General features: G+C 36.4%; 1 protein-coding gene across 4 annotated transcripts in view; it reads left to right on the plus strand.

The window, feature by feature from the left end:
- LOC111154016 (mitogen-activated protein kinase 10) overlaps positions 1-16327 on the plus strand; it is a 582803-nt gene that overhangs the window by 418145 nt on the left and 148331 nt on the right. The window contains exon 4 of one of the 4 annotated variants that reach the window (XM_022513381.1): positions 13590-13688. The exons of 1 other annotated variant lie outside the window; for it this stretch is intronic. Coding sequence is in view for 2 of the 3 variants with exons in the window: in XM_022513374.1 (XP_022369082.1) it covers positions 13596-13661 (66 nt within the window). In the remaining variant the exon portion in view is untranslated. Of the gene's footprint in view, positions 1-13589; positions 13689-16327 lie in introns of those variants that run through there. 2 more of the 4 variants (XM_022513374.1, XM_022513366.1) reach the window with 2 other exon arrangements.

Below are 16327 nucleotides of genomic sequence, written 5' to 3' on the forward strand. Positions count from 1 at the left end.
ATAATAAATATAATAATTTTTAAATATATTTTTTATTTTTTAAAACTTTTTAAATTTAATTTAATTTTTATTTTCAGTGTTCCAAGAGTCATTGTTTATGTACCATACCCAGTGCTCCATGTAATACGTGCCCTCCTTAATACCCACCACCAGGCTCACCCAATCCCAAACCCCCTAACCTTCAAAACCCTGAATTTGTTTCTCAGAGTCCACAGTCTCTCATGGTTTGTCTTCCCCTCTGATTTCCCCCAACTCACTTCTCCTCTCCATCTCCCAATGTCCTCCATGTTATTCCTTATGCTCCACAAGTAAGTGAAACTATATGACATTGACTTTGTCTGCTTGACTTATTTCACTCAGCATAATCTCCTCCAGTCCTGTCCAGTTTGATTAAAAAAAGTTCAGTGTTCATTCGTTTCTGATGGAGGTGTAACACTCCATTGTATATATGGAACATATCTTCTTTATACATCTGTTGAAGGGCATCTTGGCTCTTTCCACAGTTTGGCGACTGTGGCCATTGCTGCTATGAACATTGGGGTACAGATGGCCCTTCTTTTTACTACATCTGTATCTTTGGGGTAAATACCCAGTAGTGCAATTGTAGTGCAATTGTAGGGTCGTAGGGTAGCTCTATTTTTAATTTCTTCAGGAATCTCCACACTGTTTCCCAAACTTGCTTTCCCACCAACAGTGTAAGAGTATTCCTCTTTCTCCACATCCTCTCCAACATTGTTATTTACTGTCTTGTTGATTTTGGCCATTTAACTGGTATATGGTGGTATCTCAATGTGCTTTTGATTTGAATCTCCCTGATGGCTAATGATGATGAACATTTTTTCATGTGTCTGGTTAACCATTTGTATGTCGTTTTTGGAGCAGTGTCTGTTCATGTCTTCTGCCTATTTTTTGATTTGATTATCTGTTTTGTGTGTGTTGAGTTTGAAGAGTTCTTTATAGATCTTGGATATCAACCCTTTGTCTGTAGTGTCATTTGCGAATATCTTCTCCCATTCCATGGATTTCCTCTTTGTTTTGTTGACTGTTTCCTTTGCTGTGCAGAAGCTTTTGATCTTGATGAAGTCCTGAAAGTTCATTTTCACTTTTGTTTCCTTTGCCTTTGGAGACATGTCTTGAAAGAAGTTGTTGTGGCTGATGTCGAAGAGGTTACTCCCTATGTTCTCCTCTAGGATTTTGATAGATTCCTGCCTCACATTGAGGTCTTTTATACATTTTGAGTTTTCTTTGTGTGTTGTGTAAAAGAATGGTTGAGTTTCATTCTTCTATACATAGCTGTCCAGTTTTCCCAGCACCATTTATTGAAGAGACTATCTTTTTTTCCACTGTGTGTTTTTTCTGCTTTGTCGAAGATTATTTGACCATCGACTTGTGGGTCTATATCTGGGCTCCCTACTCTGTTCCACTGGTCTATGTGTCTGTTTTTGTGCCAGTACCATGCTGTCTTGGTGATCACAGCTTTGTAGTAAAGCTTGAAATCAGGCAATGTGATGCCCCCAGTTTTGTTCTTCTTTTTCAATATTTCCTTAGAAATTCGGAGTCTCTTTTGGTTCCATACAAATTTTAGGATTGTTTGTTCCAGCTCTTTGAAAATGCCAGTGGAATTTTGATTGGGATGGCATTGAAAGTATAGATTGCTCTAGGCAGTATAGACATTTTAACAATGTTTATTTTTCCGATCCATGAGCATGGAATGCTCCTCCATCTTTTTGTGTCTTCAATTTCTTTCATATGAGTGTTCTGTAGTTCCTCAAGTACAGATCCTTTACCTCTTTGTTTAGGTTTATTCCCGGGTATCTTTTGGTTCTTGGTGCTATAGTAAATGGAATTGTTTCTCTCATTTCCATTTCTATATTTTCATTGTTAGTGTATAAGAAAGCAGCTAATTTCTGTACATTGATTTTATATCATGCCACATTACTGAATTGCTGTATGAGTTCCAGTAGTTTGAGGGTGGAGTCTTTTGGGTTTTCCATATAAAGTATCATGTCATCTGTGAAGAGAGAGAGAGTTTGACTTCTTCTTTGCCAATTTGAATACATTTTATTTCTTTTTGTTGTCTGATTGCTGTTGCAATCACTTCTGATATTATTTTGAACAACAGTGGTGAGTGTGGACATCCTTGTTGTGTTCCTGATCTCAAAAGGAAGACTGTCAGCTTTTTCCCATTAAGGATGATATTCGCTGTGGGTTTTTTGTAGATAGATTTTATGATGTGGAGGAATGTTCCCTCTATCCCTATACTTTAAAGGGTTTTAATCAGGAACAGATGCTGTATCTTGTCAAATGCTTTTTCTGCATCAATTGAGAGGACCATGTGGTTCTTCTCTCTTCTCTTATTGATTTGCTCTATCACATTGATTGATTTGCATACATTGAACCCCCCTTGCATGCCAGGGATAATCCTACCTGGTCATGGTGGATAGTCTTTTTAATGTACTCTTGGATCCTATAAGCTAGGATCTTTTGTTGAGAATCTTGGCATCCATATTCATCAGGGATATTGGTCTGAAATTCTCCTTTTCAGTGGGGTTTTTGCCTGGTTTGGGGATCAGGGTAATGCTAGCTTCATAAAAAGAGTGTGGAAGTTCTCCTTTTGTTTCTATTTTCTGAAACAGCTTCAGGAGAATAGGTATTATTTCTTCCTTGAATGTTTGGTAGAATGCCCCAGGGAATCTGTCAGGTACTGGGCTCTTATTTTTTGGGAGGTTTTTGATCATTGCTTCAATCTCGTCTGTAGATATTGGTCTGTTCAGGTCATCAGTTTCTTCCTGATTCAGTTTTGGAAGTTTTCACGTTTCCAGGAATGCATCCATTTTGTGTACATTGCTTAGTTTATTGGCATATAGCTGTCGATAATAATTTCTGATGATTTTTTCTATTTCCTTCGTGTTGGTCATGATCTCTCCCTTTTCATTCATAATTTTATTAATTTGGGTCCTCTCTCTCTTCTTTTGGATTAGTATGGCCAGTTGTTTATCAATCTTATTGATTCTTTCAAAAAACCAGTTTCTAGTTTCATTGATGTGTTCTACTGTATCTCTAGTTTCTATCTCATTGATCTCTGCTCTCATCTTCATTATTTGCCTCCTTGTGCATGGGGTGGGCTTAATTTGTTTTTGATTTTCCAGTTCTTTAAGATATAAAGAGAGCTGGTATATTCTGGATTTTTCAATTTTTTTGAGTGAGGCTTGGATGGCTATATATTACTCCCTGAGGACCACCTTTGCCATATCCCATAGGTTTTGGACCGATGTGTCTTCATTCTTATTGAATTGTTTAAGTTCTTCTTTGATTTCCTGGTTGATCCAAATATTCTTAAGCAGGGTGGTCTTTAGCTTCCAAGTGTTTGAATTTCTTCCAAACTTTTTCTCATGGTTGAGTTCCAGTTTCAAAGCATTGTGGTCTGAGAAATATGCAGGGAATAATCTCAATCTTTTGGTATCAGTTGAGCCCTGATTTGTGACCCAGTATATGGTCTATTCTGGAGAAATTTCCATGTGTGTTCGAGAAGAATGAGTATTCTGTTGTTTTAGCATGGAATGTTCTGTATATGTCTATGAGGTCCATCTGGTCCAATGTGTCATTCAATGGTCTTGTTTCTTTATTGGTTTTCTGCTTGGATGATCTGTCTATTACTGAGACTGGCATGTTAAGATCCCCTTCTATTAATGTATTCATATCAATATGACTCTTTATCTTGATTAACAGTTGTCTTATGTAGTTAGCTGCTCCCATATTGGGGGCATAAATATTTACAATTGTTAGACCTTCTTGGTGGATAGACTCTTTAAGAATGATGTAGTGTCCTTCTTTATCTCTGACTACAGTCTTTAGTTTAAAATCTAATTTATCTGATATGAGAATCGTTACCCCAGCTTTCTCTTGAGGCCCATTGGCATGAAAGATGCTTCTCTATCCCTTCACTTTAAGTCTGGATATATCTTTAGGTTCCAAATGGTCTCTTGTAGACAGCATATGGATGGGTCCTGTTGTTTTATCCAATCTGTGAACCTGCGCCATTTTATGGGAGCATTTAGGCCACTCACATTTAAAGTGATTATTGAAAGATTTGTTTTTATTGAGTCCTTGTTTCTATAGATTGTCTCTGTAAATTTCTGGTCTATGTCACTCTTGGGTTCTTTCTTCTTTTATAGATCCCCCTTTCATATTTCTTGCAGTGCCAGGTTGGTGGTCAAATACTCTTTTAAACCTTGCCCTTTTTGGAAGCTCTTTATCTCTCCATCCACTTTGAATGTCAACCTTGCTGGATAAAGTATTCTTGGCTGCATATTCTTCTCATTTAGTGCCCTGAATATGTCTTGCCAGCCCTTTCTGGCTTGCCAGGTTTCTGTAGACAGGTCTGATGTTATTCTGATGGTCCTTCCTCTGTACATAAGGAGTCTCTTCTCCCTTGCTGCCCTCAGAAGCTCTTGTCTAAAATTATGATTCGTCAGTCTCACAATCAAGTGCCTTGAGGTCTTTCGAGATTTGTTGATCTTGGGGGGGGGGTGTTCTTTCTGCCTCTAGGGCACGAATTCTGGTTCCAATCCCCAGATTGGGATAATTTTCATCCAGAATTTGTTCAACTATATCTTCTAGTCTTCTCTCTTTCTCCAACCCCTCAGGGATCTGAATAATTCTGATGTTGGAACATTTCATGACATCATTTATTTCCCTAATTCTATTCTCATGGCTTTTAAGCTACTTCTTCCATGCCTCCTCCTGATCCTTTTTCTCTATCAGTTTGTCCTCTAGATACTAATTCTATCTTCTGCATCAGTTATCCTAGCTGTTAGAGAATTTACATTAGATTGTATCTCATTGCTGGCATTTTTAACTTCTTTCCAGGTGGCTTTCACTTCTGCCCTTAGAGTTTCTATGTTGTCACTAATGGTTTTCTCCAACCTAGCCATTGCCTGGATAACTGTTACCCTGAATTCCCCTTCTGACATACTGTTTATGTCCGTATCCAATAGTTTTGATGGAGAGGGTACAGTCTCTGGATTTTTCCTCTGTTGGTGTTCCTCCTCCTAGCAATTTTGGTGAGAGGTGTTTGAGGGGATGTATAGCTGAATATATCAACCATGTTCCAGGCAAGATGCACCCTGGAAGGCTTCAGAGCAAGTCAGCACCAAAAAGAAAAAAGAAAAAAGAGAGGGGGGGAGAGAAAACCCAGCCAGAACGAGCCCCCAAATCTAAGATTTATAAGGTATATGAACAAAAATGGACAAACAAAAAGACCGACAAAAGTAAATGACAAGAAAAAAAAAAAAACCCAGCCAAAATGAACCCCAAGGATAAGATTAATATAATACCAGAACAAAAAAACAAATACACAGAAACACTGACAGACGAAAAAGATGGGAGGGCGGTTATAAATCCTTGATGTGGAAGAGGAAGTTTATTTTGATTCTTCCTGGGTTGTCTTGATATCTTTGTTAAAGGACTCAACTTTCCAGAGATAAAGGGAGATTAAAACTGGTTTATATTTAAGAGTAGTATCGATTAGGGAAAGAGGATTACCTTGAAGTTTATATCTATATGTATATTAAAAATAGAAAAGAAAAAGGAAAACACAGGTATACGTATGAAAAAAGTTCAAGTTAAAAGGTTATTATGGAATATGTTGTATTAAACCTCTAGTTGTAATGGTAAGTAGGTTAAAAAAATTAAAAAGAACAAGAATAGTGAGAATGAATCAAAAATGAAAGTTGTATCTATGAAATATACAGGTTTTAGGGCAATACCGGGAGCTTAATATCTTCTTTTCCCCTGATATTGGGGTTTTACAGTTTTGTGGGGACTCTGTGGTGGTTGTCCTCTTGTTCTTTTGGTTTGCTTTTTGGTGGAGGGGCCTGCCATGTTGTTTTTCATTCAGTCTTGCTTGGGTTGAGTCCTTCTGCCCCCTATTAAGAGGCTGGGCACTGTGGAAACCAGTTTTTCAGGCTTTAGTTCTCTGGAGGTTTTTGTTCTTTGGCAGCTTTTTGAGGCTTTTCAGAGGTTTAGTGGAAAGCAAACTGCACCCAGACCCCCACCTCAGAGAGAAGCCTCAGTCTTCTTCCCTCTGTACCATCGCTCAGCAATGAACTCTGCAAACTCCGCTGAACTGTGCAACCTCCCACAGGCTGTGCATGCCCCCAGCCACCATCTCAGGGGTCGCCCGAAGTGCTCGCTTGTCTCTGCACCCCCTAGCAACTAAAACCATGAGTGATATTGGTCCAAGGAGCCCGCTTCCAGTGGCTGCCTTTGCCAGGACTGCTTTCTGGGGTCCAGACCTCACGGTTGCACAGGTTGCCCCCAAGGAATCCCGACCAGAGATTGTGCTGAGTTCCTTCAGGCACAGGCTAGGAGCATCCAGACCCTCTGCTGGTCCTAGAGACTGCTGGCTAGCACCCATGAAGAGTTCTCTCAGGTGCAGGCAGGGAGTGTGGTTCAGACCCTATTCGGTACAGTGCTCACACAACACAAAAGACTGTAGCTCTAGAGAGCACAGGCTGATGCCCACACCAGACTCCCTCATGCAAGGGAGGGTGTGTGCCCAGCTGAGCGATGGTACAAGCAGTGCAATGCCAGGGACTCAAGGGACCAGGAACTGGAGGCTCCGTCATACTCTCTCTGGCACAGGTGGTCACTGGCGCTGGCCATCCTAGGTCCATGGGCTTAGGCCTGTGCCCGTGACTGCCTGATTCCACCAGTTGCCCCTTAAGATCTTTTGCTCTTTTTGAGTGCTTTTAACCAGACTCCAAGTTAATGCTTGTCCGCAATCACAGAGCACTTTTGTATTGGGGTATTACTTTCTTATGGGTCACTTCTGGTGGCTCCCTCCCTCTTCTGTTTATCCTCTGATATCAGTCTAGGCATTCCCACTCTGCTTTGCCTCTCCACTGGTGTCTTCTGCCCCCATAGAGATCCAAAAGTGTATAACCCTACATCTCAGGCTGATTTCATGGGTGTTCAGAGTGTTCTGGTAGATATTTAGCTCACATTAGGGGACCGACTGAAACAGGGTCTTCTACTTCTCTGCCATCTTGCCTATTACCAATATTACCTTCAAAAAATGTTTTAATTTTTTTTAGATAAGCTCTATGCCCAATATGGGGCTTGAACTCACAACCCTGAGACCAAGAGCTACATGCTTTACTGAGAGCCAGCCAGGTGCCCCTGGCAACCTTTCCTAAAAAGGGTAATATATAAATATTTTATATTTATTTTATTTTATTTTATTTTAATCTTTGTAGGCCATATAGTTTCTGTGACTAGTTACAAAAAATCTACTATTATAGTGTGAAAGCAGCCTTAGACAATATGTAAACTAATGGGTGGCTGTGTTCCAATAAAACTTTATTTACAAAAATTGGTGGTGAGTTGAATTTGGTCCATCCTCCACAGTTTGCTGACTTCTGCTCTAAATGATAGTCCATGGGCCAAAAGATTTAATAATATCTTAAAGTCATCAAATGCACAGCTCTTAAATACAATTAAATTTAATTCTACTTTCTCTATCAGCACTAAAAAGATAATTACTTATTTCATGGTATATTTAGTTTTCATTTTTTAAATATGTACATTTTTAATACATAGTTGGGAGAATTCTTTTGGACATAGAAGGGACAGAGTTTTGTGTGTGTGTGTGTGTGTGTGTGTGTGTGTATGACTTTGTATTCTAATATTGTACAGATACGTACAGGCTGTTAAGAGAGTCATCTGTTGTGCTCGCTTCGGCAGCACATATACTAAAAAAAAAAAAAAAGAGAGAGAGAGAGAGAGAGACAGTCATCTGTTAATAAGTCCGATAGGTTATAAATACAAAAACTATTTACAGATGAGTTTGTTTTATATTAGTTAAACTTGGAAAGTGCTTGGTCTCAAAACACTTTTTGTAATCAGTTGTTCATTTAGTTTTCTCTTGCAAGTATTACATTTCAGTGACAAACCATGGAAGACTGGACCTGCCCAGAACAATTTGATTTTTTGCATCTATGAAGCTTCTCAAACCTCCTGTGGTTTAGTTGGCACATCTCAAATATAAAAGAATTTAAATATTGATCTAAGCTATTAAAATACATCATAGTTACATTCTTTTATAGCAACTACTCTGCACCATTTCAACCTAATAAATTCTTAAGTATATCTCATTCATACAACTTGGCCTACTGCTTTGCTCAGAGTAACTATTAACTCATATAGGCATGTAATGAAGAGAAACACAATATAGTACATAGCAAGGAGTATACATACAGAGATTTTTCCCAGGAGAACAACCAGTAATTGAAAGTACTAAATTCCCCGAATTATCATCCCCTCCCTTTTCAAACTACTCACGGGTCCTACCTATATTGCTTCAAGATGTTGCCACTAATTCCATTTTAGACTAATACCAAGATAATGTCCTGGCCATTTATGTTGTTTCCATGTGTAATGGTGCAAAATTCTCTCTGTCATGCTATCAGGAAATATAATTATCAAACTAGTTTTCTGTAATTCACTGAGATTACCATACTGAACATTCTTTTTCTTTTAATGTCCCTTTGTGGCACAAGAAGTTTCTGCAGTGACTTGGTGACTTAGTCATGGTGCTACATTTGGAATCTTTATAATGCAACCAGGAAAGGTCAGGATGCTTGCTTTCCACAGCAAGATTATTTACTCATTAAAAATTAAAATACATTGTTCATTTCAGGTGGTGGGCTGGATGTTATTATTACCCATATGTCCAATTCAGTAGTACAGAACTAAAACAGCCTTGCTGGGTAACATTTCTGAGGTCATCTGTGTTGGACTCTTTCATACTTTCACTACTATTAACTCCTCATTCCTAATTTGTTAACATCAAAAGTATTGAAAACTTACAGATATCAATATGCAAAGATAATGAAAATTTAGATTTGTGCTAGAGACGGAAAGAAGTTTTTTCATTTGGTTTTCCTTTTATTCAATAAACATTTACTTGACATTAGCTATATACTAAGAATAGTGTGGGCCCTGGGGTTGTGAACATGAATAAAACATAGTCACTTTCCCTGAGGAGGTCATAATGTAGTATGGAATAGACATATGAACAAACAGTTACAATATTATAAGATATTCATAATAAAAGTACAAACAAAGTGTTGTGAGAAGACTGAAGGAAAAACTGAAGAGTGGCTGGGAGAACATTTCCTCACTTAATGGATGCTGTGTGATAATGAGACAATAATGAATGGAACAGTATATTTTAAATGCTGGAAATGAGCATCTGGAAAATGAAAATAAAATAAAAACACCATTTTCAATAACCTTAAAGAAAGGTGTGAAAGAACTATACAGAGAAAATATGTAGCAAATGTAAAATACCCTTCTTTGTAATTTATTAATTTCTTTCAAATAGAATTGCTTATTTAAAGCAAAAATAATAGCAATCTGTTATGGGGTTTATAAAATATGTATAAATGAAATATATGACAACAATTGTTCAAGGGACCAGAGGAAAAACTTGAAATATACTATTATAAGTTTCTTAAACTGTATGTGAAATAGAATAATATTATTTGAAGCTAGATGACTTAAAAATGCAGGTCATAAACTCTAGACAACCCACTGAAAAAAGTATAACTAGTAAGCTTTTATTTATTTATTTTTAAAGACTTTATTTATTTATTTGACAGACAGAGATCACAAGTAGGCAGAGAGGCAGGCAGAGAGAGAGAGGGGTGTGGGGCTCAATCCTGGGACCCTGAGACCATGACCTGAGCCAAAGGCAGAGCTTAACCCACTGAGCCACCCAGGTGCCCTACAATAAGCTTTTAGACAAAATAAAATGGACAACAAAAAGATAATTCTTCCCAAAAAAGACTGAGAAGGAGGAAAAATAGAATAAAGAATACAGGGGTAAAATACTAAACAAGTAGTAGAGTGGTAGGCTTGATCTCAGCAATATCCATATTTACTTTAAATGTGAATGGACTAAATACATCTCTTAAAAGACAAAGATTATCAGCATGTCCTCACTTCTATTCAACATTGTATTGGAGTAAGCAATTACTAAGTAATTGGAGTAAGCAAGGAAAAACAGATTAGAGAGGAAAAAGGAAAAACTATCTTCACTTGCAGACTTTTCTGTGTATAAGGAAAATCCTAAACAACCTATAATATATTTACTGGATTTAATAAATGAATTTAGTAGTGTGATAGAATGTAAGGTCACTTACAAAAATTAACATTATTTTTAAAAATAAGTATTTAGGAGGGACACCTGGGTGGCTCAGTTGGTTGGACAACTGCCTTCGGCTCAGGTCATGATCCCGGGGTCCCGGGATCGAGTCCCACATCGGGCTCCCAGCTCCATGGGGAGTCTGCTTCTCCCTCTGACCTTCTCCTCGCTCATGCTCTCTCTCACTGTCTCTCTCTCAAATAAATAAATAAAAATCTTTAAAAAATAAAAAAAATAAGTATTTAGGAAATGGAAATTAAAAATATACCATTTACATTAGCATAAAATATAAATGCTAAAGAATAAACTTAAAGAGAAACATACAAGGTTTATACACTGCAAATTATAAAACATTCCTGAGATAAATTAGAACTAAAATAAGTGGGAAAAATATAATAATTATGGATAAAAACACCTAATATTGTTAAGATATCTTCTCAATCAAATTCCAGAAAGTTAAAAAAAAATTTTTTTTTGAAGTGTCAGGCTGATTTTAAAGTTCATGTGGAAAGGCAAAGACCTAGAAGGGTCTCCCAAATAAAAAAAAGAAAAAAACTTGGAGGACTTACCTAATTTGAAGAACTTATAAAGCTCAGTTAACGAGACAGAATGATACTGGAGTATTACATAACAGAAAGTCTAGAAGAACAAAAGTTCCAGAATTTCTCAATTCGGTAGTTTAATATTGTCATCAAGCACAGTTTCTTCTATCTTCCTGCTTAATCCCTTGGCATTTCTCTTCAAGATCATTTCCCATTAATGGCTATTATGAATGTTTTGGTTCCAGGCATTAGTGCCTACAAAGCAATGGTCAGCAAAAGAATAAACAACCACTAGTTCTTTGTGTCACTTGAATTTTTTTCTATTATAAAATATTTGACATATCAAATAGTATTTCATATATGTAGGCTTTAAAAAATAATAATGAAACAAACATGCAAATTGAAGAAGTCGACATGAATCCTTGAACTTTATTACTCATATTAATATCAGTAGGTACAATATCAACATTCATTTCAATTTCTTAGGCCCCAACCCCACAGGATGATTCAAACAAAGTCAGATGACTACTGCATATACAGTGGGTTACATTATAGAAGAGGAACTGGAAGCGTAAGGAACCCAAATCTTTATAATTGGCAGTTAGCGTGGCTTGCCCCAAAGGGACACCTTATCTTTATTATACAGGAGAGTAATCAAACCTGCCCTTTTCTCCATAGGGAGATACTATCTCTCTCTTCCAAGATTGTTTGCTATATAATTATCCTTGAGAAGATAGTCTGGAATAAAAACAGTCAATGCTTCTGTTTTCAAGACATGCAGAAATGTGAAAAGACCTAATTAAAGAATTGTCTTTCAACAGAGGTGTGTTTCCTCCCCACTCTCTGCCCCACATATTTATCATGCATGTTTCAGCATAATTTAATGCATAGTTTCTTCTTTCCCCAAACATCTGAAATGCAGACTTTAACATAATTAAGATTCCATGTATATATGTTTCTATTTTTGGTTCTTTATTAATTTATAAGCCTATCTTTGCATCATTCCCACATACGTTTACTTTAGCTTTCTACCTTTTTAACCTCCACAAACATCTACTTTGTTCTTCTTCGGGAATGTCTTGTATGTTCTTGCCCTTTCATTCTTTCTTAAATTTAAAAAATCTGCCATATTCCTATATATTTTTTCTTGCAGTGCAGACCTTCCTTCTGAAATTGTATTGCTGGCTCTCCTATAGTTTGTTTAAAACTTCCTCTATTGAACAAACTTGAGAGTTGCTGGAGGGAGGTAGATGGGGGGGAATGGACTAGCTGGGTGTTGGGCATTAAGGAGGGCACTTGTTGATATGAGCACTGGGTGTTATATGTAAGTGATGAATCACTAAATTCTACTCCTGAAACCAATACTACACTAGATGTTAACTAACTTGGTTTTAAATAATAATAATAAAAAAATGCTGCAACCACTGTGACTATACCTCATCAAATAAAACAAACAAACAAACTTCCTCTACTAAGCTCAGTGTGGGTGTCTTCAATGTGACTTCCCAGCATAGATAGGTTCTAAGCTTTGTTTCCTGAACTCTGCACGCTACTCTTTAAAAGCTAAAGTTCTCATCTTCAGATACCAGTAGATTGCCTGGGGCCAAGTGGCAGCTTTAGCTCATTTACTTCTCTGCACGAAATCTTTCTCATTGTTTCCAACCTCTTAGAATTTTTCTTTTCTTTTCTTTTCTTTCTTTCTTTCTTTCTTTCTTTCTTTCTTCTCTCTTTCTTTCTTTTGGCAGTTTAGTTGTGCATTAAAAATATATTTTGTATATTTCATCTAACTTTTTTAGGAGCTTACACTGAAATTGGTTTTCAGGATACCTAATAATTCCTCTTGTCAGACACAGAAGTCTTGTGTCAGTGTGGTTTTAAAACTGTTTAACTCACAGAATTGTGTCTTGCACACAATAAACATTCAGTAAAGTGTGCCTAACTCACAGAATTGTGTCTTACACACAATAAACATTCAGTAAAGTGTGCCTAATTGAACTGAAAAAGGTTTCAGTTGGTTTTCTCTGATGCTGCTTCATCATACTCAAATGACTTAATACCTAATTTGGTATTACCATCATTACATGATTTTATTCTCTCCTTAAGAAAATATTGATTTTATCCTCTCCTTTGCAAAATTAAAAAATATTTCAAAAATACAGAAAAAATAATATAATGGAAATCTTTGTTCTTAACTACCAAAACTAAATTGATGTTTACATAGTGCCCATTCTTTTCAGTCCTGGTTTTATGATTGTATAACAAAACAATGTACATAATTTTGTATATTTAAAAATTTTATAATAATAATACAGTGATCTTCATACCCCTTTGGAACTTGCTTTTTCTCCACTCAACATCATGTTTGAAAAATTTATCTATGCTGATACATTCAGCTCAAATTCAATTATTCCACATCCTGTATATAATTCTATTATCCATTATAGTTTATTTAAAAGTCCCTTTATTCTATGATAAAATCCTTACATATATGCTCTTGAGCATGTGTTTGGGATTTTTAAAGTTAGATGCCTACAATGGAAAGTACTATATAATAGGATGTTCTAAATTTTAACTTATTAAGTATATATCCAGTTCCTTATATCTAATCTTTATGATTATGGTGGTATTAATCATTATAAAAATAAGATATTCTACCTTATTTTATCATTTAGTGTTTATGATTTATGAAAAGTACCTAGCACTAGTCAGGATACAGATTATGCTAAACATATGTAATGCATGACACTTGTATTTAATTCAAATTACATTAAAGTTTATACTATTAAATAATGAACAATTAGGTGATTTGGAAATTCATGCCCCCCCTTTTTCTATAGGTATTTATGAGCCTCCATTTATTGTACTACTGCAGTGAACCAACCTTGGATGTGAAAATTGCCTTTTGTCAGGTGTGTGTTCCTTACAGGTAAAACAAGGTACAGTATATTCCCTTGTATTTCCATTTGCCATTTTAGCTTGCATATGTGCCACATCAAATTAGTGTTTATGCAGCATTAAAAATAACTTGGGAATTAGAAGTGGATAGTTACATGTTTTTTTCTTTCTCAGTTCACTTAAGTGAGAATGAGAATGAAAATAATTCTTTTTAATGGTTATAAATTAATCACTGGGTAAAGTGATTTCTTACTAGATTTAATTTATACTTAATGACAGTAATGTCTTTTCTAATACTGGAAATATGGCTTGAATCATCAAAATAGTGAAAGTCTGTATTATTATTTTTCATTGTAAGGACTGATGAGCCCTCTGTAGCAGATTTCCAATGCCCTCAGATAATAACATCCCAGGTGTTCTCAGTTGGTTTTTGATGCCCGGTGCTAACCAATGGTTAGTAAAAGGGTAAACAAGAAGAACAGGAAATAAAGGTATAGAAGGTAGTATGCATGGAGCAGAAAAGAGGCTGCTCTCCTGTATTCATACATATTCCATTCTTAAGAAAGAGGCTACGTGGGGTATTCCTACTACAGGTATTTTTAGGGTAATGCTAACTTTAATCTGTTGTTATGGTATTAATTAATAGTGTTTCCTTTTACTCTCAGGATTATTCTTTGGATAATAAATTATAGTAACTTTATTCATGATCTAAGCAAAAAGCAATTCAGTTTTTCTGTACTGATTTTCATTGTTATCCTCTCATTGAGTGGTGCTGTAAACAGGGAGTGACATGCATCCTTTGAAACAAGGTCTAAAAAATAACTCTGCACCTTCTATTACTTTAAAACAATCTTTTCTGTTTCTGAAAGTAATATGTGCTTGTTGCAGAAAGTGTGAAAAAATAAAAAGTGAAACAAACATTGGCAAATCTATTCTCTCTTGGCCTAAGTAGAATCTCTATAGACAAGTAAAATGTGTTACAGGCTATGAATAGGATTTACTGATCTGATCTGCCTCAACTCCCTGACCTCTAAATGTCATAGTGCTGGAAGCCTCAGGCATTTAGATAATTTCTCTTCTGTAATAAGAATTCTGGAACTGGACAGCCTTGGTTAGAAACTCTATCACTTATAGCCATTTACTTACGACCTTGGGCAAGTTACTTAACCTCTCTGTGTTTTAGTTTCTAAATTTGTAAAAAGAGGAAAAGAAAAGTATTACCTTCTAGGTTATGAGAATTAAATGAGTTAATACTTGCAGAGCAATGAGAACAGTGCTGGAATATGTTTATTAAATAGCTGAATAGATTTTAAATAAATTTACCTTCATTCTTCTGGTGCTCCAATAGAGTCCCTGTTTTAAGTATTATCAGTATCTTGACTAACTTCATAGTTTTCTCTCCAACCCAAATCTCTCCCAGAACTGGACCATGTCCAACTGCTTGTTCTGTGTCTCTGCTTAGATGTTAATAGGCATATCAAATTCTGCATACACCAAACCAAATTCCTGATCTTTTCTCCAAAATTACTCTGTTCTAATTCAGTAAATGCTAAATTCACCTTTCCCAGTTGCTTAGAACAAAATCTTTGGAATCATCTTTGGGGCAGCACTTCACATTCAATTTGTCAGGAAATACTATTGTTTGTACATTCAAAACATATCTGAAATCTCACCATTTCCCAACATTCTCTCCACTACCACTTTGATCCAACCTACTTAACCTCTTGCCTGGATTGTCACCAGAGTTTCCACATTTGCTCATTCCCAAATGGTTTACTCTCAAACATCAAGAAGAATAATATTTTGAAAAGTATAAGTGAGATCATGTCACTCCTTGGCCATAACCGAAGCAAAAAGAAAAACCTTTCGATGTCTTCCATTTCACTTACAGTAAAAATCAAAATTCCTAAAATAAATACCCTAGCATTTACCGCTTAGCCACCTAGAGGCCCCCTCCCTGAAGTGCTCTTCCTTTATTTTCCTCTTGGCCTACTCTACCACTGTCAGGGCTTTCTTCAAATGTAACTTTTTAAGGGAATCTTTCTTGACTATCCTATTTAAAATTGCCCCTTCCAACCTACACTGCCTACCCAACTTCCCAGCCTTTCTTTTTTTTTCCCCTCCGTAACACTTTTTGGTAGCTGATAAACCATATATGTGACTGGTATGTTGCTTCTCTCTCTCTACTCCAATGCATTTTTCACATGGGCAGGAGCCAACTCACACGGGCTCACAAGAGTTGATTGTGCACCTCTCTCCCCAACTGAAAAGTTCAGTGATGTGAGGTTGGTGGATGGAAGTCTGTTATTATAGAAGCGTGTATATTATGTAAATAAGCAATTACTATGATAAGTCTCCTCCCTCCAAATGTTGAACATTTGCCCAGCACACTGTTGGAATTTTGCACGTGGCATGGTGTAGACTTTCACTGGATGTTTACCTAATGAATCAATGAAGGTATATGTTTGGTTTAGGTAATCAGTTACACCTGTGGCTGTGCTTTGGTTGAAAGGAGCAGGACTGAATTTCTGGGTAAACTCTCTGGGTCCTACCACTTGCAAGCAATGTGACTGTGTGCTATTTCTTTTCTTTCTTTTTTTTTTTTTTTTTTAAGATTTTATTTATTTGACAGAGAGAGATCACAAGTGGGCAGAGAGGCAAGCAGAGAGAGAGAGAGAAG

This window comes from Enhydra lutris, unplaced genomic scaffold (assembly GCF_002288905.1).
Source record: "Enhydra lutris kenyoni isolate GAN:26980312 unplaced genomic scaffold, ASM228890v2 scaffoldscaffold3, whole genome shotgun sequence".
Taxonomy (NCBI): Eukaryota; Metazoa; Chordata; class Mammalia; order Carnivora; family Mustelidae; genus Enhydra; species Enhydra lutris.